Source organism: Molossus molossus, unplaced genomic scaffold (genome assembly GCF_014108415.1).
Source record: "Molossus molossus isolate mMolMol1 unplaced genomic scaffold, mMolMol1.p scaffold_m16_p_5, whole genome shotgun sequence".
In the NCBI taxonomy this organism is placed as follows: Eukaryota; Metazoa; Chordata; class Mammalia; order Chiroptera; family Molossidae; genus Molossus; species Molossus molossus.
Window position 1 is genome coordinate 35,220,733 of NW_023425388.1, and position 25,262 is coordinate 35,245,994.

A 25,262-nucleotide genomic window follows, 5' to 3' on the forward strand; every position below is an offset into this window, starting at 1 on the left:
GCCTGTGTATTCGTATGCGCATTTTAATGCCATCCGTTCCTTTTATAAATTAAGAAGCAGAAAATGTGCTTGTGCTTAAATGTAGTGTAAAGCTTCCCATATTCCTTTGGGTGCCAGTATATTTTCCCTGGTTGCAGAAAATATGTTCGAAAGAATTTTCTCTCTTGAGAAAGACCTTCCTCCGTTTTATTGCCTTTTATTGCCGCCCCCGCCCCTCCACAAAAATGGCATCTGAATAGTAACAATATTTTATCTGCTATAGTCACCATACTTACTTATTTACAAAAATTATATAGAATGAGAGCTGAAAAAGCAGAGGCTCGTGAATTGCCCGTCATTTGCATAAAAGTCGTTTTATCCAGAAGTGTGACAGTTAGAGTGACAGAGCAAGAAGGCGCCTTTGGAAAGTCTCGGCCACTCTTATCTTCAGCAGCTCAAGGAAATGGGATGCTGCCTTATTTTGGATACCATTAAAATTGTTCGAAAAAATTATTTTCAAAGATTTTTCTGGCATTCTCCTTCCAAAATATAATAATAAACCATGCCATTAGAACTTTCTTATTAATATTTTACTTAGAGTCTTAAAGCAGAATTCACGCTTGTTATTTTACATCCTGTTCAAGAGAATACAGAATGGGGGTTAGGAGCATGAACTGTGGGATTAGACGACACAGGTTCAAGTCCTGGCTTTGCCACTTACTGCTGTGTGACCCAGGATAAGATTCTTTTTTTTTTTATCCTCACCCAAGGACACTTTTTGCATTTATCCTCAGATACTGCAGGAGGAAGAGAGGGAGGAAGAGAGAGAGAGAGAAACATCGATGTGAGAAAGACACATCGACTGGTTGCCACCCACAAATCCCGAATGGGGCCGGGGACGAACCGCAACTGAGGCACGTGCCCTTAGCGGGAACCGAACCCGGGACTCTCTGGTCCATGGGCCGATGCTCTAGTCGCTGAGCCAAACTGGCCAGGGCCAGGATAAAAATTCTTAACTTTGCTTGGCTGTAGTATTCTCAATTCTAACATTGGTGAATACTAGTTATGAGAATTTAGTGATGCATCACATATAAGATAGAACAGTGCCTGGTACAGAGTAAACACTAAATGATTGCTATGAGATTAGATTTACCATTAAAAGAGGAAAATGATATTCAGACTGGGAAGAGGAGAACAATAGTTGAGAGGAATTGAATCTAAAGATGTCTGAAAATTGTAAGAATGCCTTGAATTGAGGTTTTCACTCCTAGACTATTTACATTTCAGATTACTGAGATAACGTGTATATGTTGTGACAGAACCATGTTTGGTCATCTTCCTGGAAGCTTGGAGAAATTTCTGAAGTCAAGCAAGAAATAAATGATATTTTCAAAAGGCATCTAATAAAACCTAATAACACTGTGGTGGACAGGGTAGAGCAGTATTGACTTGACTATAATCCCGTTAGCTGGATTTGCAGATTTGTGCTAATACCATTATAGTGTTAGCTAATGGGTCATGACTAATTTTAAATGTTTGTTTCATCAGGAGTTTGAAGGATTTTGCAATTAGAATACCTGTAATGAAATGAATAAAATGTAAATAAAAGTGTAAAATTGGCACCATTATGCAGCAGAACGAATGTATGAGACCTTAGGTCTGGTGCACCTGTTATCACTAATCTTCATATTTAGCTCTGAGGTCCTTGAAGCATGATGACAAAGAAGATCCCATCAGTTGTATTACTGTTATTATCCAGAAGAATAAAATAAATAGGTTCCTCAGGTGTGAATATTTTCCTACTACTGATTTTTAGAAGATATTTATCACATGGGGCCATAAATAATGAGAACTGATTTAATAGGCAACTCCTTCATCAATATTGGAACAAATGCTCTTTTTTAAAGCAACCTTAGAAGAAAAGTCTAAAGGATAACATTGTGTCTATTCATCAAAGGCATTCTTGTGAAGGGCTAAGCTGATGTGTCTGTGTATGTGCCCTTCCTGTGGTCTGACTTGAGTCAAAAGTAGTTTAGAGATTGACCCTGTATCCTTCAACAGTGTTTTTAAAGTCACTTCTCTTGGCCAGCATTTGAGAGAAGCTGGATAACAGATTCTAGTTCAAAAAAGGATGGGAGCAGAAATATTTTTGGTTGGGCGTTTTAGCAGGACATGGCTTTAGAAATCAGCTAGAAAGCTAGTAAAGTCAACCTCCCGTAATGTGTTTCTTGAAGCTCTGAGTTCATTAGGGGTGCCTTTCAGGGTGAGCCAGAGGGGGAGAGAAAGTCTTGAGGGGTAAGCTTAAGCAGTTCAACTTTACTTATTTTTATACATTGGGAGTCTGCAAAAGACTATGTGACAAGCAGTAAAATAGATTATTTTGCTTAAAAATATTGGAAAACTACTAGCATATTGCCTGGCCATAGGGATTTTGGCCTGTTACTCATCATGACAGTTAAAAAAGGATCACATTAAATTCTTATGGATTGGTTTATTTTTAACTAGATCTTTCTCTGAAGATCTAGTCAATGAATTATTTGCACAGGGTACTTCCTGAAAGAGATGTGAAACTGGGCAAACAAACAAGGGAATTCCAGTTGCCCTTTGAAGAAACACTTCCTAAGACACTTATTTTAGTTTTAGAGTCATTCATATTAATCCACAATCTATTATTTTTTACTTTGGCTGGAAATTATCTATTCCTAGAGCAATCTAGGATAATGAAAATAAAACTATATATCAGCATACAGGAGAATAATTATTCTTCTAATGTCTGTGGAAATGGAGGGTGCATCCAATTCACCCCGTTGTTTATGATGAATTTACGACACTAGACTGCAGCCGTGCCCCACGTCCACAGAGATTACATATTTTGCTTTGAAAAGCCTCATTCTTCCAATGTATAAAAATTCAAGTGTTGCATTAGTATCCATAATTAGAAGTTTGTATTGATATTAAGCAGCTTATATCACAGCTGGTTCCTGTCCGCAGAGTTAAAGACAATTCAGAGTGGATGAAAATCTATCTTTAATCTGTTCTGAAAAGGCAAAGTTTAAATGAATGAGATGAGGCCTTTTTCTCAGCTCCTCCTTTGTAACGAATGGAGCTTGAACACATCCTTAGACAGAAGACTGGTCATGTATGAGAGTCCTTTACTTGAAATTTTATGTCCCTAATCCAACAGATTGAGTTGAATAAAGTCATCATTAATTTATTATGTAAACCAGGACACCTCTGAGTATGGAAGTGGTTAGTGACAGGACAACAAGCAAAAATAGACGGGACTGCCCTGGGCAGCTTCGTGGTTTCCCAAAGTCTGGGTATGAAGAGACAGGAACCCTGATCTGTCCAGGGTTAGGGAGGTGGAAAATGGCTGATTAAAATTAATAAAATAAAACATATTCACTACAGACCAGTTGGAATTTGTAAAAAATATAAATAAGAAAATTTAAGTCACCTGTAAGCCTACTTCCTAGACATTGAAATTGTTGATATTTGGGTGAGTGAAGTGAATTTCCTGAATTTCCACTTAGAATCTTTATACGTAGTAAAGAATATTTTTCTTCTTTTTTTTAAAAAAAATCTGGATTCTGTTTAACCACTGCTTTGCATGTGTTGCTTTACTTAATTTTAATCCTAAGCCTTTCCCCATATCAAATATTAATTAAAGAGGTGCTTCTAGGGCTGCAAAATATTTTATCTTGTAGCTTTACTATAATTTACTAATGTTTTCCTATCATTGGAATTTTGGGTTATTTCTAATTTTTTATGGTAATAAAATATGATGAACATCTTTGTACCTCAGTTTTTGAGGGGAAGTACCATAATTTCTTGAGAATAAAGTACTGATAGTAGAATTACTGAGTCAAATATGTGGGGCTCTGGATGTGTGTGTGTGTGTGTGTGTGTGTAATTCAAACTGTTGTCTTTCTGCAAAAGCACACACATTAAATTTTTTTTTTCTTTATTGATTTTACAGAGAGAGGGGGAGAGAGGTAGAAACATCGATGAGAGAGAACATCGATTGGCCACCTCCTGCATGCCCCCACTGGGGATTGGGCCCACAACCTGGGCATGTGCCCTGACCGGGAATCAAACCAGCGACCTGTTGGTGTGTGGGGTCTACACTCAACCACTGAGCCACACTGGCCAGGTGAAAAGTACACAAAGTAAAATATTACCAGCAATATATTAGAGTGCCCCAGATGGTTGACTTTTTTATTATATCTATACCTCTAGTGCCTACGTGGGAATAAAACGTGTAAGGGTGTGTGTGTGTGTGTGTGTGTGTGTGTGTGGTTTCCCCCAGACACAGCTCATAAGTTTCCATGTGGAAGTAAATAGAAAAGAATTACTTTATTGAGATACTCTTTGCTTTATTAACTTGAGATATCATGAAATCTTTCATTTTTATCTCTTAGTGTTTTTATGACATAACAAGCGGTGTGTCTGGGGTTGGTTGTATAGATACAAAACCGTACAGAAGTTTCTTACATGTCTGAGCGAGTTTAAAATGAAAGGGAATTAGGTCTCTAAGTAAGTGTTAAGTTAGTACTCGTGACTTAAGTGCAGTCAGAAGAGCATATGAGGTACTGACGTGGGTCCCAGGGCTTCTACCTCCAACGGACACCCGGGAGGGGTGAATGGGCAGTGGTATGCGAGGGCAGCATGAAGCTGGGGGGCAATGGCTTTGGTTAGTGCAGAAGACAAAGCCGGTAATTTCCCAGAGCTTCAGTCTATCAAACTGGCGCTGTTCTCTCCTGAGAGGATGGGTGGACGGTACAGGATCCCGTGTGTGGAGGGCTCCTGGGGTGGAGACCCGGGGTGGACACAGCGTGTACTCCGTTCCAATGGCTTCCGGAGCTGTAAGCAGCTCTCAGGCTGCCCAGGGAGGATTTTTATTTGTCGATTTGTTTGATTTTTCATTTATATTAGCAGCACAGTTTTTTTCTCACTGCATGTTAAACGATGCGTTGAGAAAAGTTCTGGTCCTGGCTAACCTTCCCTTGTTTCCCAAATTCAGGAAGTGGGTCCAGCAGCCAGGCCACTGCTCTCAAAGGGCCCTTTGTAGCCATGGCATGTGTGTGGCACAAAGAAGGCTCCGGACCTGGTTCCAGGCCCTCCCGGTCCATTCCAGCGGCATCTCCAAGTGCACCCTCCCAACCTTCCCCCATGTTCTGGGTACATTTCACGAGGGACAGAGTCCAGGGTCATCTGGGCAGCACCCCTAGACTCAGGTGAACAGATACGTCATTAGGGCTTCGTGGATGAGAACATAATAAGAATTGGACACTTCAAGTGTGCTGCGAACATGTGTGAGTCCTGTAAGCTAGTCACTCTAGGATTTCTCCGTTCCTTCCTGAAGATAATGCATGTCTTAGGGGAGCTGGCTACACTACCGTGTTGTGCGGAGGCTGGATTAGCAACCACAGTTCACCAAGCTTGGAGCTAAATCTTTCCATCCTTCATCGATTTTTCAAACAGGAGCCTTGAGCTCCAACAAGGTAACTACGCAGACAGGATCAAAGAAATAGGATGTCATTGGCAGAGACATAATTTGGCATTCTCCCTCTTTCTAGGGGATACATAATGTAAAAATCAATATTGTCCAAGAGAAAAACAAAACAATATTAAAAGAATTTCTTGGGACATACCTTGAAGGCGTTCCTCCCTAATTAACCAGAGGAAAATTACCGTGTTCCACACCCGCCGCCGTCAGACAGGAGAGGAAAGGGCCTGAAACTGCCGTGTGAGGGACTGAGGTTGGCCGTAAGGAGCACAATTCCGGTAGGACTGACAGACGTTGGAAGGGGTGACACGAGAGACGGGCAGCCCTGTGGAGGGGCGGCGTTGTAGGCATGCCTGGCCTCTGAGGGCAGCATCCTAAGAGTCTTCAGGGAGCTGTCAGCATGCTGCACGCTAAGCTGCTGCCATGGCTACAGAGACTTAGTGGGACTTGTTAGAAAGTAGACGAAAGAGTGAAGAACCACTCCTAGGCCCCAGAAAAGTCATCCCAGGGACAGTGGCCGAGCAGAGGTGCCCCGGTGCCCCAGCATATCAAAGGCACAGAGGGAGATGTCTAGACAAATCAAACACACTGTGAATAAAGGATAAAGAGACGGTCATGTGCTTGTAGAAATATTTGGTTGGGTGGCTGAGAAATATGTATAAACTACAAATATGTGTATTTGTAATTTGAAACATCCATGTTAGAAGAGTATTGAATAACAGTAAACTTTTCGTTGACTGAGACATTTATGTGCTTTCCGATAGAAGGGTAAAATTAATGGACGCCTGGAATCGATTCTTAAACTTCGATTCCCTGATCACTGTTGAGATTGTGGTTGCGGAGTGTGTGCGATGAGGTTCCGAGGGCATATGGTATCGTTAAACACACGTTTGCTGAGCACCTGCTGTGGAAAAAGGCATCAGGTGTGTGGTTGAACAAAGCATGCTGGGTTTTTAAGAAGGAGATCGCAGTGTCCCCAGGGAGACCTGATGGTCACAGAAACGGCGAGGGTCGCCTGAGCAGTCTGCAGACATTCCTGCCCGAGCAGAGAGCTGGCAGACGCGAGCTTGGGCTCCATGAGAACGTCCAGGGCCTGGAGGGATGCCACGGGGCTGGCCTTGCAGGGGAGTCGGAGCCTCCGACCGGTGGAGATGTGTGGTTAGAGGGGGCCACCCAGGCCCAGAGAGCAGCAGGTGGTACAGAGAAGCTTATGTGTGGTGTGTGGTGTTTTCTGGAGGCCAACGCAGACTTGAGGAGGAAAGAGCACCGCGAGAGCTTCAGGAGATAACGTCGGGGGGAGAAAGAAGGCAAAGGAGACCAGCCAGGCAGCTGGGGCACGGCTGCTTGTCCTGGCTCTGAGGCTGAGGCCGTGGGATGGTGCAGACACGAGCAGGAGGAACTTGGGAAGACAGACCAAAGCAGATGAAGAGGGAGAGGTCTGAGAGGACCAAAGACAGTAGGGTGATTGGTAGAATACTGAGGCCATCCACAAACTCCAGAGAGAAGGAAAGATACTCATAGCAAGTCTTGGGAATCAAAGCTTCTCAAGCTGGCGGCTTTTCTCCCTTCCCACCTTCCTTCCATCCTTGCATGCAACCTCTGCTGGTGCCCGACGCACAACCAAAAGCAGCGAAGGGAAGTACAAACATGCAGAAGACATCTCCTTGCTCTTTAAATGCCCACCGTCTAGTTATATAAATCATTAGCGCATGGTTAAAGATAACGCAACTACTTTGTGAATACAAAAGAGAAAAATGATGGGTTGTGGTCTCTGTCCTGCAGAAGCTCAATTTAGCAGCAAATATGCAAAGTGTACTCTGATTTAGTTGTGCATCAAGCAATAAATGAGGTCAAACTCATCGGTTCTGGTTCCAGGTTGCTATTAACACATTTCTCTTTTAGGTTATCTTTGAAGACGTTAGTGTATCTGTACATGTTGTCACCGTCATATTCAGAGATCAGAGGAATATTAAATAAGTTTATGACAAGCAATTCCTGCCCTCTTGTTATTTATGGAGATTTCTTTCCCCTATGAATTATTTTGCAGCTGCTTCTTTTTAAAAACTTCCCTGTATTCTATCCATATTTGTTGAATGAATGGAGTGACTTTTTAACATAATTAACTCCAACTTTTGAATACAGCATTCCCAGGTGAAGTGAAGGCTTCGAATGACTTTAGGTTTGGATTTGTTGTGGTAAAGTCCTAGCATAGGATTCGAGCTTCGACTTCCCATCTGGGCATTGTGAACTAGATTACTTAAACACCACCCACACGCCCCCCTCTCGAAAGGCCCTGTGACTTCAGTAGAAGCTCAAATTATTTACTTTATTCAACATTCTTAAAAGAATCTAATGGGCTGGTTATTTTGCACTTTCCTCTTAATAGCACCCATGGATAAATCCTGACATCTTTTATTGCCATCTGTTTTCTAGTTTTAAGGTCTATTTTTATATCTTGTTTCTATTCTGTTCAAAATTCTATTCTGTTTATAAAAAGTACATATAGTTGGCAATACGAGATTTTTTTGCATCTTCATGTATTTGATGAAACAAACTACTAGATCACTTTAGAAGTCAAAGTGATTTGTGAAATTTGAATACGAAAACCCGTAGCAAAGGGAAGAAAAGCAGCCCAGACGGGAGATGGCTCACTGCTCCTTGGAGGGTGGCGAGGGCCACTCGATAGGGAACGACTATGTACCCAGGGCGCCCATGGACTTCACGACAGGTACTGTCTATGGAAAGAGCAGGTAGTGATCCCTGTGGAATAGAAGGGCATTTTTTACCCCTTATTTCTCCTCGTTTGGGTTTCTGTACTCTAATTAAAATCGGTGTTTTGGAAAAAGAGGACATGAATTCTGAATACAGTAATAAATTATATCCTTGCCTCAGATGGATTTAAAATGACTACAGACTTGAAATTTCTCTGCCGCTGAAAACTCAATTTGATATTTTCTGTTCCACACCGAGGGGTGATTTGCAGCGGCTCAGGCTGTAAGATTAATTGAGGCAGCCATCTCTTCTGGTGCATCTAATCTTACATCTAATTATCTGATCATCTGAATCGCAAATACAGTAGTTAAAGGGTGTCTGTTTAAAGGGCAGCGGCACAATATAAATATTAAAAAGGAGCCCTGGTCTTCAGGAAGCAGACATGGAGACTGAGAAGAGCCATCATGTTATTCATGGTCTTAGGTCAGCAGGTCACATAAAACTTTGGTTACCTTGTTCTGTCAGTAAAGTGTGAAGATCGTTTTGAAGTCTGTACTAGGCTTGTTTGGACAATTAACCCCCGTTAGCATTCCAGACTGCAGAAGAGCCACGCTCTTAACAGGCGCTCTCTTTCATGAAGGTGCTGTCAGATTGACTCCATCCTTTAAACAGGACTGTAGTCACGGTAAATGAGTTGATATTTATACAAAGCATAACCTTAATTAAAATATTATGAGCAATTAAACCCAGTGTTCACAGAATTATTGTACATTTATATGTAATAGAGGAAAAACATTGCATAGGACTGTTAAGCTTTTTGCATGAATCTAATTAACTTTGACAGGGTTTGGGCTTTGCTCCCCCTTATTTTCAGAAGGGCTGTAGATAAATGTCCTTGCATCTGGAAAACTTCAAGCAGTTTTGATCAGCGATTTGGGTCTTATTTAAAATGTATGTATTGAGATGCCGTCTTAAATCCAGAGTTGATAGGCATGCACTGTACGAGTTCTTGGAGCAGGAAAGCAGATGCGGAAGGAAGAACAGCTGTAGACTGGAGCTGCCCGTGGGTATTGTTCTTGTCACTGTTTAATGTCGGGAGGCCACTGCTGTGAGCAGGTCTTCGAAGATTGGCTCCGGTTAATGACAAGGTGAAGTCACATCGCTGATTCCCTGCAAGGCAATTAGGAGGGAGATAGTTCTTCTCACCCTTTCCCTTCTGTAATCCTATGGAAATGAAGCACCTGAGCAAGTCCAGGTTCCCTTCCCGCAGACCCCCAGTGACTCCCTGTACTTCCTAAGTGTGGGAGGAAGTCCGCCTGAAACATTGAGTGCAGCGTTGAGGGTCCTGGAGCACCTGGTTCACTGTCGCTTCCTTAAAACCCTGCAAAGATCAGCCCTGAGAGGAAGTAAGGAATTTCCCAGTCTAATTTCTATGCTTCAAAGTTAATAACAGTAACAACAATGGCTGTATTTTATTTAGCACCAAACGTGCAGGAGATTTGCATACATTAATTAATCTTTACCTCAACTCTTTGGAGTAGATACTATTTCCAGTTTACTGGTGAGGAAACTGAGGCCCAGAACATTTATTGTCATTCTCAAAGGCACAAAACTACAGAGTGTTGTTGCTATTAAAATGCCAGATAAACCATGCAGATTGATATTAAATACTGGATGAGATAAGAATTAAGTGAAAAAGTGCAATAAGACAATATGTATAGAATATGGACCTATTTATGTAAAAAATACAAAAGAAAAAGTGTGTACACACACACACATGCACACACGCGCACACACACACAAATGCAGATAAAGAGAATCAGAGCTGAGCACTCTAGGTGGCTGACAGCGGTTATTTGATGTAGCTAAGCAGGGGAAAGACACGTAGGACAATATTTTCAAGTTTGCAGGAATCTCTCATGTTGTTTAAATCTTTAATTCATGTGTTGCTTGGGTAATTTTGAACTTCAAGATCAAGAAAGGACTTTTGCAGCTAAAATGAACACTTGAAAATAGAAACATCAGAAAAGAAAGTGGTGGCAGCTTTGATTTCAGCTTGGAGTGTTTGACTTCAACACTCGTGCTTTTTCTGCTAAACTTTGTGGCCTTTTTAAGTGCGTGATTAATGTTAACAAAAATGCCATGAAAGGGGATAGTGAGTCTCCCTTGGGTGCTTAGCAAACTCTGCTTCTACATCGCTGACTTGGGACACATTAGAAGTCCATCTTAATCTATTTAAGCCAGTCGATGTATATTGAGTACCTATAATGTACCGGTTGCACTGTGAAACCCGGAGGAGGCTGCAGAAATGAAAAGGCACCTTCTCTGCCCTTAAGGTGTTTACAGTGTCATGAACAGACAGATCAATGTCCATCTCTGACACACAGCCCAGTGTTACACGTGTGGTGGTGGTGTGAGAAGCAATGCACCACGGGACATTAGGAGGGCACAGTTATAAGCTAGGGCTTGTGGAACAATTGGTTAGGTGCTGAGGTAGGTGTCTGGGAGCTGGGCATGAAGGAAGATACTAAGATGTGGCCCTGGTTCTCAAAGACTATGTACTGTTGTAGAAAAGAGAACATTAAAATATGGAAAATAATAAAGAGCAAGAAAAAACAGAAACAGTATATAATTGACTGCTAGGTAATGTAAGTTAGGTCCCAATGAAATAGGAAGTCAGAAAAGGAAGCGATCACTGCAGGTAGGAATTGTACAAGAAGGTGTCAGAAGGAAATAAATGAAAGTACTCGTATTGCTTTGCCTGGCAGTTGCTCTATGAAGAGAGGTGGCCAGGAATCCTAGTTTGTCCTTTGAAATTGTTATTTGAATGGAGTTTCTCTTGATTCTCTGACCCTTGTTTAAAAAAAATAAATAGAATAACAATCCATCCGTAGCTGATGCATTTAATTGATACATACACACATATACATATATGTGTGTGTATACACACACACACACATACAAACACACGCGCTTGATTGGTGTAAATATATAAATCAGGCATCACACACATCACCTTTCTTTCCTTCTTTCCTCACTCCTGTGTTCCCCTTCTCTCCCTTTCATTTTTCCTTTTAAAAAAATTTTTCTTTATTGATTTTAGAGAGAGAGAAGGAAGAGGGAGAGAGAGAAACATTGATGAGAGAGAACATCGGCTGGCCGCCTCCTGCATGCCCCCCACTGGGGATCGGGCCCACAAGCTGGGCAGGTGCCCTGACCGGGAATCAAACCAGGACCTCTTGGTGCAGGGGTCGATGCTCAACCACTGAGCCACACCGGCTGGGCCCTTTCTTTTCTTTCTGCTAATATTTCTAAGACAGTGGGCATAGAATCACTGTAGTTGGTTAATAAAATGTTTTTACTCTATAAAGATAGGAGAATAGCAGTCTAGAGAAGATTGCTGTTTAGGGAGTTTCCCTTTAAGAGACATTAAACCTGAGTTCTGGGTCCTTCTAGCAGTTCTGTGATCAGGTACATCAGTACCTAGCACCGTGCTAGCACATACTAGATGCTTAGTAAGCACTGGTTCTCTTCTCTTCCCCTTTCTCCCACCTTTTCACAAGTCTTTAGTGACTTTTGAAATTTGATTTTCAATAGTCAATTCCTGTCAGTGTCTCAATATTACAGTGACTGGGTCAATTATTATTGAGCAGCTCTGAACTTCTTAGAGTGAAAGTAACATTGTAAGCAGATGAAAAATGCATGTGCATCTAGGGAAAACTACATAGACTGTTAAATAATATGGAGATACTTTTGAAAAAGGAATTTCCATCATCTCAATGTATTTCTATTTTTTGTGTTTAATCATTTTAAAACAGATAAAAATCCTCCACAGCCAGTCTGCCTCATACTTATTTAATTGAAAACTGAACTCAAGACTTCGCTCCTTCATGCATTTGTTTAAAATGATAAATTTTCAAATTATGTAAGTATGCACTCTTAGCATAGAAACTCTGAGGAATAAAGTATTAGCAAACAAACACAAAGAACTATAATCCTCCAAGCCAGAGAAAACTATTATTAGCATTTGGTTTGAAGTGTTTCTGGTCTTTTAAGGCTTATGTATAATCTAGTTTTTACTTATATTTGGTGGGGACCATACTCTTTGAATTCGGTTGCACAGTGTGACCCTTTTGCAGTCATCATTCCCTTTCACGTGTCCTGCGGTGGCCACAGAGGAGAGGCCGTGTCTGAACCCGACTGTGCCAAGGCTCCCTCTCCTCCGCTGTCCCCCCCACAGGGTGCCAGGCCAGCAAGTGGCTGGGAGGGGCTCTCACTCGGTGCCTGGCAGGTCAGACCGTGGGAGCCGCTGCTTGGTCGGGAAATATATCCTGGCAGCTGGCTGGTGCAGAGGTTTGGAGGTCCGGCGACCAGGAGCAGACCCAGAAAACAGTTGAGTGAATCGGCACATGTCCTAAGATCCACACCAAAGCACAGGGACTGTTTACAACCTGATGTGACCTCAGAGTGGCCAGAAACAGAAAGAGGAGGAGAGAAAACATTTAAGGAGCATCTTTAGACAGACAGAAGCCTTCTACAGTCATCAATTTGTTGTGTCTTCTCTGAGTACTAAAGTGACTGAATGCATTTATGTCAGTCATTCCGGTGGCCCCGAGTCCTTATGTATGAAAGTTTAGGATGACAGCATGTTTGGGAAGGGAGACGAGGTGTCTATCCTACAACTGCTTTCGTTTGCTTATACGTATTTATTTGGGATAGTTTGGGGGAGTCTGGTAGAAATTATGGGGGTTGGGCTGATAAAGGCTCTCTCTCCCAGCCATTCCTTGATGCCCTTACTGATTATTTCTTTGAAGCCCAAGAACCACCACCCCAAGTCCAGGAGAACCCTTGAACCCTGTTTGAGGGACTTTCCTTCATCACCTGAACTGACTAGGGGTGCCATGCCATGTCCCTGGGCCCATGGTGGTCCACTACTCCATGTCATCCTATGTTGGATGACTGATGACAAATACTCCTTGATTCAGTATATATTTATTAAGCACCAGTTATGTGTCAGATACCGTGCAGAATACTGTGGATATAAAGACTAATAGAAATGGTCCTTGTCCCCAGGAAACAATATTGGACGTAGATTTATAAAGAGATTAATGCAAGTCTTGGAGGCAGTTAGGTGGGGTCATGCTGTTTGTCTAGCCAGGAGAATTGAATGGGCCTCATGAGTGGCTGTTGGACGATTACATATTATGTTTACCTACTTAATACGGCCTTTTATCAAAAGCTGAATTTTACACATCACTTCAGTTGTGCAGAGCTTCTCATGCTATTATTTGTGTCTTGAAACCGGAGTGAATATATCATCATCCTTTTTTTTGTAGTTTTTACAATGTGGTTTCTTTGAAATAGTCTTTTTGACATATTGCTTTCTCCTTAATTCAACATTTTATCTTTTTTATAGTCCAGTGGACCGGGAACTTGTTGAGAGAATTTGCTAGTTTCATTATTCTTCTAACGATGTTTAGAGCCTGGTCCCTGAGCCTCTGAGGTGGGAAAGACTCACTGAGCTATGGTTCTTCACCTTTGGTGTTTGTCAAGCTCCCCAAATGAGATCCTTGTCACCGTTGGAGAATCAGTGGGGACTGGAAGCTGTAACCACAAGTTGTTTTCTTGACCTGTGTTAGTAAAATGTCTATTTCATGATTGCAAATTGCACGACAATGTAGGCAAAACTGGATCTGCCTTTTGGCATTTTTAGAGTAAAATAAATTGATAGAAGTTAGCTTGTTCTGAGCACTGAGGGACAGTGTGTGTATACCTGGCTGGGTAGATCTTCAGTAGATCTCTAGGGTGGCAGTTCTCACATTTCAGTATGTGTAAGGATCACCTGGACGTCTGGTTAAAGCTCAGATGGCTGGGCTCCACCTCCAGAGTTGCTGATTCAGCACAGCTTGGTGGGTCCCAGAATTTGCATTTCTAGCAAGTTCCCAGATAATGCTGATGCTGCTGGTCCAGTGACCACGCTTTGAAAACCTTTGATCTAGCAGATTCCCTTACTATGTAAAACTATTACTACTTTTTAAAAATGTAGATTTGAAAAGAAAAAAAAAAAGCTCCCGGAGAATGGATTCTCATTGGAATAGCGATGCTGGGGAAGGTTAGAAAATCTGCTCTGTGTGTTGTGTTTCCAAGGAGGGAAACAGTAACTTTCCTCATAACATATTCAGTTAGTTGTTCAGTGGGAAAGAAATCAATTATAAAGCCTTTACCTGAAACTTAGTTCATCTCTGTCTTAGACTTTTTGACTTTGGAAAGGTGACATCATATGGTAATGGAAGACATTATCAGTCTTCTCTATTTCCTTCCAGCCATATCCCCAGTCTAAGTAATATATTACTTCAGTACCTTAGTACTAACCTTAATTTAATTTTGACAAACAAAAGGATGTCGAATAGTAAGGCCAGTTATCTTTCATGAGAGAAAGCTGAATTCTTTTAACCCTTACAAGACATATTTAATAAAAGACTTCCAAGTTATTGGAAGGAAGTTCATCTGACCCAGACATGGCAGGCAGAAGTGACTTTAATTTAGCAAGCCTCTTTTGAGTAAGGCTTTATATCAGAGATGTATTGGGTACACTTTGGTCCATTTGTGTATTCCTATTAGAAAATTAATGGCCCATGTAACACCTGGCCTATGGAGTAGTTATGCAACTATTCCTTGGACATCAAGGATAAATTACAGTTTTTTGGAGCCTGACACTTTTAAAACCTGGGAAGCTCTCGTAAATAGTACAAATATATCTTATATTTGCAAAATTTACAAAAAACATATATTAATGTGAAAATATTGCTTAACTTCTTCCAGGGTTGAAAGCAGCCCTTGGTAGGCCCTGAAGTTTATTTAGGTTTCACTCGTTTCTAGGACAGATCACCTGTGACCGTATTACAGGCCCTGGTACAAAGGCTGATCCATTGTAGATACTCAAGGGCATTTTGCGGAGGGAATTCATGAATTCTTCATCACAGTCTCTTCAAAGCAATGTGAATTCCATTATTTTTGAGCTATTGCTGTCACTATCCATGACTTGATGTCGAACATATATTAGTACTAAGAATTTTTTTTAGAAAGAAAACACAGGCTCTAAATCAACCACTGTTTTTCTATATAGAATCAATAACATATTTATATGGGGTCTCTCTCCCATCATAAGGCAAGGAGGTCACCAGTGAAGACGAAGCAGTGATGTATGATGTAGGTCAAGGAGGGCGCTAGCTGGATAGATCTGACAAACAGAACGCATGGCTGGTTAGGGGGGACTTGAGAAGATGCCATTGCCCTGTCTTCTGATTTTTAGAGGAGATGGCTAGGAGCTTTTGAATAGTGGGGAATGTGCACTCCAATCAGGATGATTTTAGCAAAGCTCTGGTTAGAGCAGGAGGCTGGGTGTGGGAGGCTGGGTTCGGCTGTAGACAGACTAACGATGGGAGAAGATGTTTAGTCTGACCCAGGGGTGCAGTCAGGGCCGGGCGCCTCCTCTGCGTGAGTGTGTGTGGTGAGGCGAAGTTTCACCAGTGTTTCCGGCTGTAAAAGCTAAGTGAAGGATACATAGTTTCAGCTTCCTCTTGCTCAAGGTCAGCTGGTGACTAGGTCTTACCAGAGATTCCGAAAGAAGATATAACAATAGAGGATTAAGGAAGTAGGCAAAACAATTTTAAGGTAGTCACAAAGTAGGAAAGACTTTGATTTGATTTGTTGTCCTAAGAGCAGCACTTGAAAGAAAGGAGGACCACGTTATTAGCCCATTATATCCCTGATCAATAGAGACCACCCATTCCTTTTAAGTCGTTAATGTGTGAGAGCGAAGAGATTGCCCAAAGAAAGCAAAGTATCATTTATAATCGCTATGTGAATATTTTATATAAAAGCTAATCTTCTGAAGATGTAGAGAAATTACTGTAGATTAAAATAAGAAATAAAGATTTGCATTTTTAAGAAATTAATGGTGGTTCTGAAATTGAAGAACCATTTAGTGCTGGGAGAAATAAATACAAATTGTAATATCAGTCTGATGGAGTTTTGTTTAGATTGCTTCTGGTGATAAACCATCTATAATAATATAAATCAAGGGCTGGTGCTTGCCATAAATTTGCAATGTTTAGCATAATTTTCGTTTGCATTTTATACTAAAGTGACACTAAGAAATAGGAGATTAATAGTTAGTTATTAAGTGAAAATGACTTTCATGTCTGCAGTCATTTATAGAAACAGTTACGTGTAATTCAGTTAGGGAGCAGGGAAAATTGATTTGCAGCTGTGGCGAGATGAGGCCCATTGAAACAAAGAGGCAAGTGGCATACAGTAACACACTTGGATCTTCAGGGTGGATTCATTTGAAATCCCGCATTTTGATTTCTCTGCACTTCCCGATACCTGTGGCATCCTTCAGGTCGCCACACTGTCGTTTGTTGGCTCCAGAACATTATACTCATAGCTTAAGGAACGGAGAAGTGCACAGCTGTTCTTACATCATATCATAGCTTTGGAGGGCACACGCTTCTCCGCACCTAGGCACCAAAGAGCCAGAGAGCAGCAGTGGCGGTATGGTGCCTTTGATTAATGTTAATTAGTGTTTTCATCAGGAAGTGGCAGATTAGGTTCTGATTTATTTATTTATTTTTTATCCTCACCTGAGGACACTTTTGCATTTATCTTCAGATACAGCGGGAGGGAGAGAGGGAGGAAGAGAAAGAGAGAGAAACATTGACGTGAGAGAAACACATCGAGTGGTTGCCACCCACACGACCCCAACCGGGGCCGGGGACAAACTGCAACGGAGGTACATGCCCTTAGCGGGAACCGAACCTGGGACTCTCTGGTCCGCGGGCTGACGCTCTAACTGCTGAGCCAAATCGGCCAGGGCTAAGTTCTGATTTCAAACAAAACAAAACATTATTTCTTTTCATGATTTCATGGCACGACACATTGGCAGCAGTGCTGAAGTTGCTTTGATAACTAATTTGTCTTTGAACAATCTTAGCTCTGACTTTATGAGCTTAAAAATATGTAACTGATGTTTCCTAAGCATATACCATGCTTCAGGCACTATGCCACAGGCTGTAATGCGTTAACTCAGTTGTGTCACCTTGATTACTGGAGCCCTTTTCGGCAAAGTCATACAGGTGATTTGCTGAGCACTGTCCCTGCGCCCCCACTGACCTGGGTTGGAAACACTAATGTGAAGGTGGAGGGAAACGGTCACATTTAAGAGTTTATAAAAAATAAGTCTGACTTCTGGGCGCTGTGGTATTATAAGTTCATATTTTGAGGCCCCATCAGCTCAAAGTATCTATCAAAGCTATATAAAAGAGCTTAAAAACATAAAAAACATTATTATGTGAAAATGTAGAACTAGACCTTTAGGTGGGCCAGAGAGAAAACAGAAAGCCAAGCAGCTGTGAGCTGTGGTCCAGGAGGGACTTGCTAGGCTCTGGGTCTGGAAGCAGACAGAGGCATCTTAGAGGCTTAGAGAATAACAGGGCTGAAAGCCAGACGTGGAATTAGGAACTGTCCCTTCCCACCCCCTTCCCCACAGCTGCTGCCTGGGACACTGATTTCCCAGAGGCTGTGCACTTAGCACCGGGAGGACAGAACCAGCCCATGTCCAAGAGCTGAGCCAGGTTTATGGGTCTGTGGAAGCCCCAACCATATCACAGGGCAGTAACTCTGGTTCCGGGTGGGGTGTCCAGGAAGACAAATTGCAGAAACCACAGGTTAACCAGTGTTGCTGATTTGGAAGAAGTCTCAGTGTGCTGGGTATAACATGGGATTGCTTGTAATTTTAGATTTTGCTAATCATTACTTTGTTTTTTTATTTCATTTTATTTAAAAAGTTTTTTTTTCTTTATTGATTTTAGGGAGCGAGGAAGTGCAAAGGAGAGAGAGATGGAAACATCGATGAGAGAGAACATTTGATTGGCCGCCTCCTGCATGCCCCCACTGGGGACTGGGCCCACAACCTGGGCATGTGCCCTGACCGGGAATCTAACTGGCGACCTCTTGGTGCATGGGTTGATGCTCAACCACTGAGCCACACTGGTCGGACCTAATCATTACTTTCAATCCCATCCTTACAAGTCACTATCTGATTCCAAAATTTTCTAGTCACTTTCATTTATTAACTGACTCTAGCTTGGATTGAAGCTTTAGTCTTCCAACTCTGACTCCCCTTTTCTCCAACCACAGGCCAGAACTGTAGCTCTGGCGGCCGGGAGGCCAGGGCCAGGGCTGGCTGTGGGCTGGCTCTGAGGTGCCTTTTCTCCTGTTTCCTCTAACAACAGCAGGTCCCATCGGATTGGGAAGGGTGAGGAAAAGGGGTGAAGCTGGGTGACTCCCTGCTACCCATGGAGGTGGTGCTTGATGTTACTTGGATTTGGCTGAGCTCTGTCTGGAATTGGTGACCTCTATTTTAGGTAGCGTGCCCTGGGTTCCTGGGGAGTACTCACCTGTGACCCAGTCTGTCTCTGAGGATCATTGCAGACAGAGGCTGCACAGTTTTCCTTTGGGTCCTGCCAATGGTCCGTATGTCCCAAGCACTTCTTTGGTTAGATGTGTGATTACTTGATCCTATAGCCACATGGAGACCATTTCTCCCCTTCCTCTCATCTCTGTGCTCCTTTGCGTGAAGCACGTCACCTTCCTGAATCCTGGGAGAACTGCGATGCGGTGCGCCTACTGCAGCTGCGTCTCTGCCAGCCTTACCCGGTGAGCTCTTCAGCAGGTCTCCTGACTCTGGTTCACACATTCACGGGCCAGAATCACACTCACTTACATGAAACTCCAGAACGTCAGGGGACTCATGCTAAGTACTTCCAGGAACACGCCTATTAATGTGAAGAAAACCATTAAAATATTAGCAATATAATTTAAAACTAGCAAGTCGTTTGTGGAGAACAGACAATACAGAAAATGTTTTTTGTCCAACAGCCATAAGGAAGAGAGAGGAAAAGAGTAAAGCTAACTGCTGGTCTACAGACATCACAAAATAAGATGGTAAAAACGAGTACAGTTAGACTGGTAATGAATGTGTATAACTATATTTACCTTATCTATTAAAAGACAGAAACTAACAAATTAGATTTTTAAAAACGCAGCCATAGATATAAAAGAATGTATATATAGCAAGATTTAAAATAAATTATTGGGATAAGATATGGTTAAGAAAATGTTAACCAAGTGAAAATTGGCATAAAAATATTAACATCAGACAACATGATTTTTAAAAACAATTAGGTTATAAAACAAAACTATATAAAACACATTATCATGGGTTAGGAGTCTCACTACATAATGATAAAAGGAGCAATAAATACAACAAGTAGATACAATAATCATCAACTTATAAACTCTTAACAAAGCCTCAAAATATATAAATAGCCAAACTGTCAAAATTGCAAAGAGTAATGTCTAACTATGGGATATTTCAGTATATATCTTTTATGATCCAAAACCAAGCAGAGCAAAACATTTAGTAAGTATAGAGACTTATTCAGCAAAATACACAAGCTTGAATATGTGCATGTGTGTACATATCCATGTTCCTGTTAATGAAGAATACATATTATTGAGTACACATGTACAAAAATCTTTTAAACACAACTGTACAAAATTTTCCTATATACTACATGGTAGATATTTTTATATTCATTGATTTTGAAGAATTACTCTCATCCAGGTGATTGTCTTTGACATCTGTATAATTTAATTAGAAATCAACAATACTCATTTCTCCCATGTTGGGAGGCAAACGTTGTCCACTACCAACTTAAGTTTGGTGGTTGGGAGCCTGCAAATTAATGAACAACAGACAGATTAACAGGAGAAAAGTTTGTTATTCATATGTATAGGAGTATTTTGTAGGAAGCATCATACTCAAAAGCCTGGGGTAAAGGATTATATAACAGTTTAATAAGAGGGTGTTTAATTCTTGTTCTGCTTGATCTTGGGTTAGTAGCTTCATGAACCTGTTGGCTTTTCCACTCGAGTTCTGGAAATCCAGATTTATTTATTTATGATCTCAAAGTTCTTTGAGCAATGACTGATTACAAGCCTGTTCCCTAGAGTACCTGGTACAGTCCTCTCTTATGGGTCTTTGAGAAGGTTCCTTTTTGTTGAAGATGAACACTGTGTCCTCTAGCTGATTGCAACAGCTTTCAGGAAAACATCAGAGTAAAACAGTACCTGTGACTGACGAAAGACTTCAGATAACTGTGGTTACAGATCTGATGAGAGTTCTTTATAAAAGTAATGCAGTTGACAATAAAACTTGGTTGTTTCTGTGACATACAGAATTTAAAAGTGAAAATTAAAGATAGGACAGATAATATTTATTGTTTTCTAATATCAGGCAAAATAGTACCAGGCATATCATGGACAGTGAGGGTATTGACAAATCTCTAGAAACTTCATACAATTCCTGAATACTCATGCTGACAATATTTATCCATATAGATATAACTTGGGGAAGGCCAAGCCTCTCTTCTTACTTGGCGATGCTTTTCATGCGGTTCAACCCACCTAATTAATTTTTAATATCTCTCTTTTTACAAAGTAAAGAACGGATCTTTGGAGATTTGACGTGAGTCCTCTGGGAAATTTAAAGTCAGTTCAAAATCAAGACTTTATTTAGGATTTGACTTTTAGAAGGTGAAATATCAAAGATGTCAAAATGTTTGAATACTTGATTAAATAGGATCACAGGTCACTATGGAACAATATTTAGTTATCTACTCAACAAAGTGACAATACAATATTGTAAAGGTAATTAGATAAAGTAACATGTTTATTTTTAAAAAGCTTAGCTTTTTCAATAGTCAGAAGACTGGATTATCTTAAGTAGTCAAGAACTTGATGAAGACAACAAAGGAAATTATTCTGATGAGACACAGTATCTTTGTTTTTTAGGCAGATTACTTAAAGGGTAAAGAAAAACCTTTTACAATCTCTTATTAAGGGCAGACCAATAGCCCCAGAAAACACTGCCATTTTAATAGAAAGAGAAAACCAAACTCTACTTCTGCATTCAGGTACTATTAATACTAAAATAGAAACAACCTATATATAACTATCCAACCATAGCCGGTTTGACCATTCAACATAAAACTCTTTTCTGCAAACCTCTACAACTTTATTTTATTTGTTTTAGTTTAAGCTTTTATTTTTCTTCTTATTTTTATTTAATTTATTGGGGATGGCATTGTCTCATAAAATTATATAGGTTTCAAGTGTAAAATTCTGTAATGTATCATCTGTATATCGTCACGTGTGTTCATCACCCAGAGTCTAGTCTCCTTGTGTTGCCATTTCTCCCGCCGTTACCCTGTTCTACCTCCCCCACCCCCATTCCTTCTGGCAGCCACCACACTGTCACTGCTGTCTGTGTCTATGAGTTTGTGTTTTGTTTTGGCTCAATCCCTTCACCTTACTCAGTCCCCCAACCCTACCCACCATGACAGCTGTCAGTCTGTTCTCTGTATCTATGAGTCTGTTTCTATTTTCTTTGTTTATTTTATTCATTAGATCCCACATATAAGTGAAGTCATATGGTACTTGTCTTTCTCCGACTGGCTTATTTCACTTAGCTTAACATTCTCCAGGTTCATCCATGCTGTCGCAAAAGGCAAGATTTCCTTCTTTTTTACGGCCAAGTAGTATTGCATTGTGTAAATGTACCACGCTTTCTATAGCTATACAGGTTTCGTGCTATTCTTTTCTTCTTTGTCACTGTGGAACAACTGGCCACATTTTATTTCAGGGCAACATTACTCTCTTTTTTCTTTTAACAATGATACATCCTGTATTTCTTACAGGCTTTTCATGCACAGTTATTTCCCTTTACCCTTGTTATTTCTGCTATATCCATTCACATTTCTTATTATAATTTACTTTTATCACTAGGAATTGTTAAGGAATGAATTAGTGACCATGATGCTGCGTCCATTCTTGTGCCGAAGCCCTCACTCCCAATGGGAATGTATGTGGAGGTAGCGTCTTTAAGGAGGTTGTTAAGTTTAAATGAAGTTTTAAGGGTGAGGCCCAAATCTGATAACACTGTGCCCTAGTAGGAAGAGGAAGCCATACTAGAGACGCGCGTGTGTGTGTGTGTGTGTGTCCACGCGGAGGAAAGGCTATGCGAGGACACTGTGAGAAGGCAGCTGTCTAAAAGCCAGAAGAGAGGCCTCAATCAATCAGATGTCACCTGGATCCTGGACTTACCGTCTCCTGAACTGTGATAAATGAAAGTCAGTGGTATCTTGTTATGACAGCCTGAGTGGACTAATAGAGAAGACTTTCTTTCACAGAGAAAACTAGGAAGCAGACCATTGTAAATGATATACCAGCATTTTGTAGCCGATTAGCAAAATAGATGAATATACCATCTCACAATTTTAAAGATATGTGCTTCATTATAGTATGATTTCTTATTGTGGTAAAAAGATTATGTTTATTTACAGGCTCATATCTTTAGCCTCTTTGAACCATATAAAAATAAGAAACTAAAAATATATACATTCTAACTTATGCTTAATAATCAATGTGTCAGCATTTGCTCTTATTTATAAATGATTTAGTTATTTAATAAATATCTGTTGTTTAATTTAGCATCACTTTAGGGCTACAAGATACCAAAAAGATTTTAGAAACTGTTTTTTAGGCAGACATATTATAAAATGTTGTTATTAAAATAAAGTTATCAAAATAATGACTCAATTTGATTCAAATCAAATTCATTATGCTTTTTAATATCTAGTACATATAATATTAGCTTATTTCACTAGTAAACTCAGGTAAAACAAAATGTATGCCTGTATAATACTGAATGCTGACTACTCAGAAGAATTACCCATTTTTATTAAACCAATAACAATATTATCCCAGTCTTATTTGCCAAAGATTTATCCAAAACATATGAATTAGAAAAATATTTGGAATAGTTTCTATACTTTTTTTTTTAATTCTCACCTGAGAAGATTTTTTCATTTTTTGTTCAGATAGAGTGGGAGGGAGGGAGAGAGAGAGAGAGAGAGAGAGACATCGATGTGAAAGGGACACATCTAGTGGCTGCCACCTGCATGACCCAACCAGGGCCGGAAACAAACTGCAACCAAGGTACATGCCCTTAGCGGGAACCGAACCTGGGTCTCTCTGGACCTCAGGCCGATGCTCTAACTGCTGAGCCAAACTGGCCAGAGCAGTTTCTATACTTCTAGGGGTTTAGTAATATTCAATTTATATAAGAGCTTTCTTACTCTAAGCCAATTAGAATAGAGCTCTTTTAATAAATGGTAGGAATGAATTTGGTAATACATTTCAGAGGTAGGAAAATATTCTATGTCATGACACAAAGCAAACATAAACATACAGATAGATGCAAAGAGAGATCTTATGGCTTTCATTCTAAAGTTTTAGCCCTGAGTTAGGAGTAACACAGTAATGCAACATTTACTAGTTTATGTACGAGTTAGTTCTTGTCTTTGCCCGGCTTTATATTTTCATCCTAATTGTGTTTCTGGCCGATGGAACAAGTTGTTATCTCCTCAATATGAGAGCAAAAGCTTTTTACCAATATTTATAGACACAATTGTTAAGGTTTTCTTTTGCCCTGATATGTAGTCTTACGGAAGGTGTAGACTAAAATTTGTGTGAGAGATTGAAGAGACATCCAGTAGCCATCTGAATGTCTTCAGATTCATCTGAGTGGATACAATATCCAGTCTACCTTCAGTTAGTCTCTTTTCAGCCCCAGCTGGTTGCTTTTGGTAGTCCCGAGTCCCTGGAGAGCCCTTGATGGGGGCAAGGGGACAGAAGTTTGAGTGACTTCTGTCTTCTCTTTAATTTTATTAAGGGAGTGTTTTAGGCTAGCCAAGATGCTTTTTATATTTTTTCAATTTGACCCTCCTAGAAGTACCAATAGAACATTTATTTACGGTGAACGCTCTCTAAACATTCTTTAATATAAAAGTTTATAAATCAAAGAATCCATCATCTGGCTATTGACAATTAGGATCGGCATAGATATACCCATTCCAAATGGGACTCTCACCAATAAGCCTTTCATGGCTTATCATGAACTCAAAGGCATCTGGGAAGAGGGTGTGGAAGGTGCCACCTCTGTAATCCAAAGTCATTCCCACCTATGGCTGAAAAGAAGAAATCCAAGTTGTCATAGGCAGTAAGAAAGCTTAGTTCCAGTCCTCCCACAAAATGGTGAACCTCTGATCACCCACCTGCTAAGCTGTGACACCAGGTGGAGGATATTGGGATGGCAAATCTCAGAAAAGAGACGAAAAGACTTCTATGGATTGAGACCCTTTGAGATTCAGAGTTAGATGACCTTCCTGAAGTTTGGCAACAGTTGATGAAAAGTTTTGCTCATGCCCCTTTATGTCTCAGGTCCCCCATCTGATGGCTGCCCATCTCTGAGCACAGACCCCACGGTCCTTGACACCTGGCAGGGAAAAGACCAGAGAAGGAGAGTGCCCTCTCTGGTTCCAAGTCAAGTTCTCAGGACACCACACTGAGAAGAAGGAGAAAGTCATCTGGTTTTTTGGGTGAGTCACAGTAGAATTGTCCAAGCAGACACCGGAGCTGTGAAAACCGCAGACTCAGCAGTCTGTGAGGCTGGCTCAAACAACAGGCTTATGGGACCCACGCCGGTGTCCCATCCTGTGGTTCTCCTCATGACAAGCAGCACTTTTAGACAGCACAACACAAAACAGTAGTAGCACAAGCACAGTGACCAAAAGAACACAATGACTGTCCCTGGGAGATCCAAATCAGAGAGTCACAATACCCAGAAGACTAGTTCTAATACAAATTTTCTCCTATAAATCTAAATTTTGGGAAAAAATTTTTTTTAAAGCTATGAGACTTATCATTTTTGCTCATCTGGACCCCAGGCAGAGAGCTGGAATCTGACCACTAGGAAGCCGTAAGCCAGCTTGGCCAGAGATCCCAAGCGCTCGCCGCAGCCTCCGGAATGAGCGAGGATCTCTGACCATCCCGTCCTTGCTGCTGAAACTGCTGGGAGCAAAACCTTTTCCTTACC

The 25,262-nt window shown here is 40.9% G+C and overlaps 1 protein-coding gene across 1 annotated transcript in view; it reads left to right on the top strand.

Annotated features, from left to right (window-relative positions):
* LOC118616915 (multiple epidermal growth factor-like domains protein 6) overlaps nt 1-25,262 on the top strand; it is a 462,674-nt gene that overhangs the window by 29,988 nt on the left and 407,424 nt on the right. Inside the window, 1 exon segment of the mRNA XM_036242486.1 lies at nt 8,102-8,238. Within this exon segment, the coding sequence (XP_036098379.1) occupies nt 8,102-8,238 (137 nt within the window).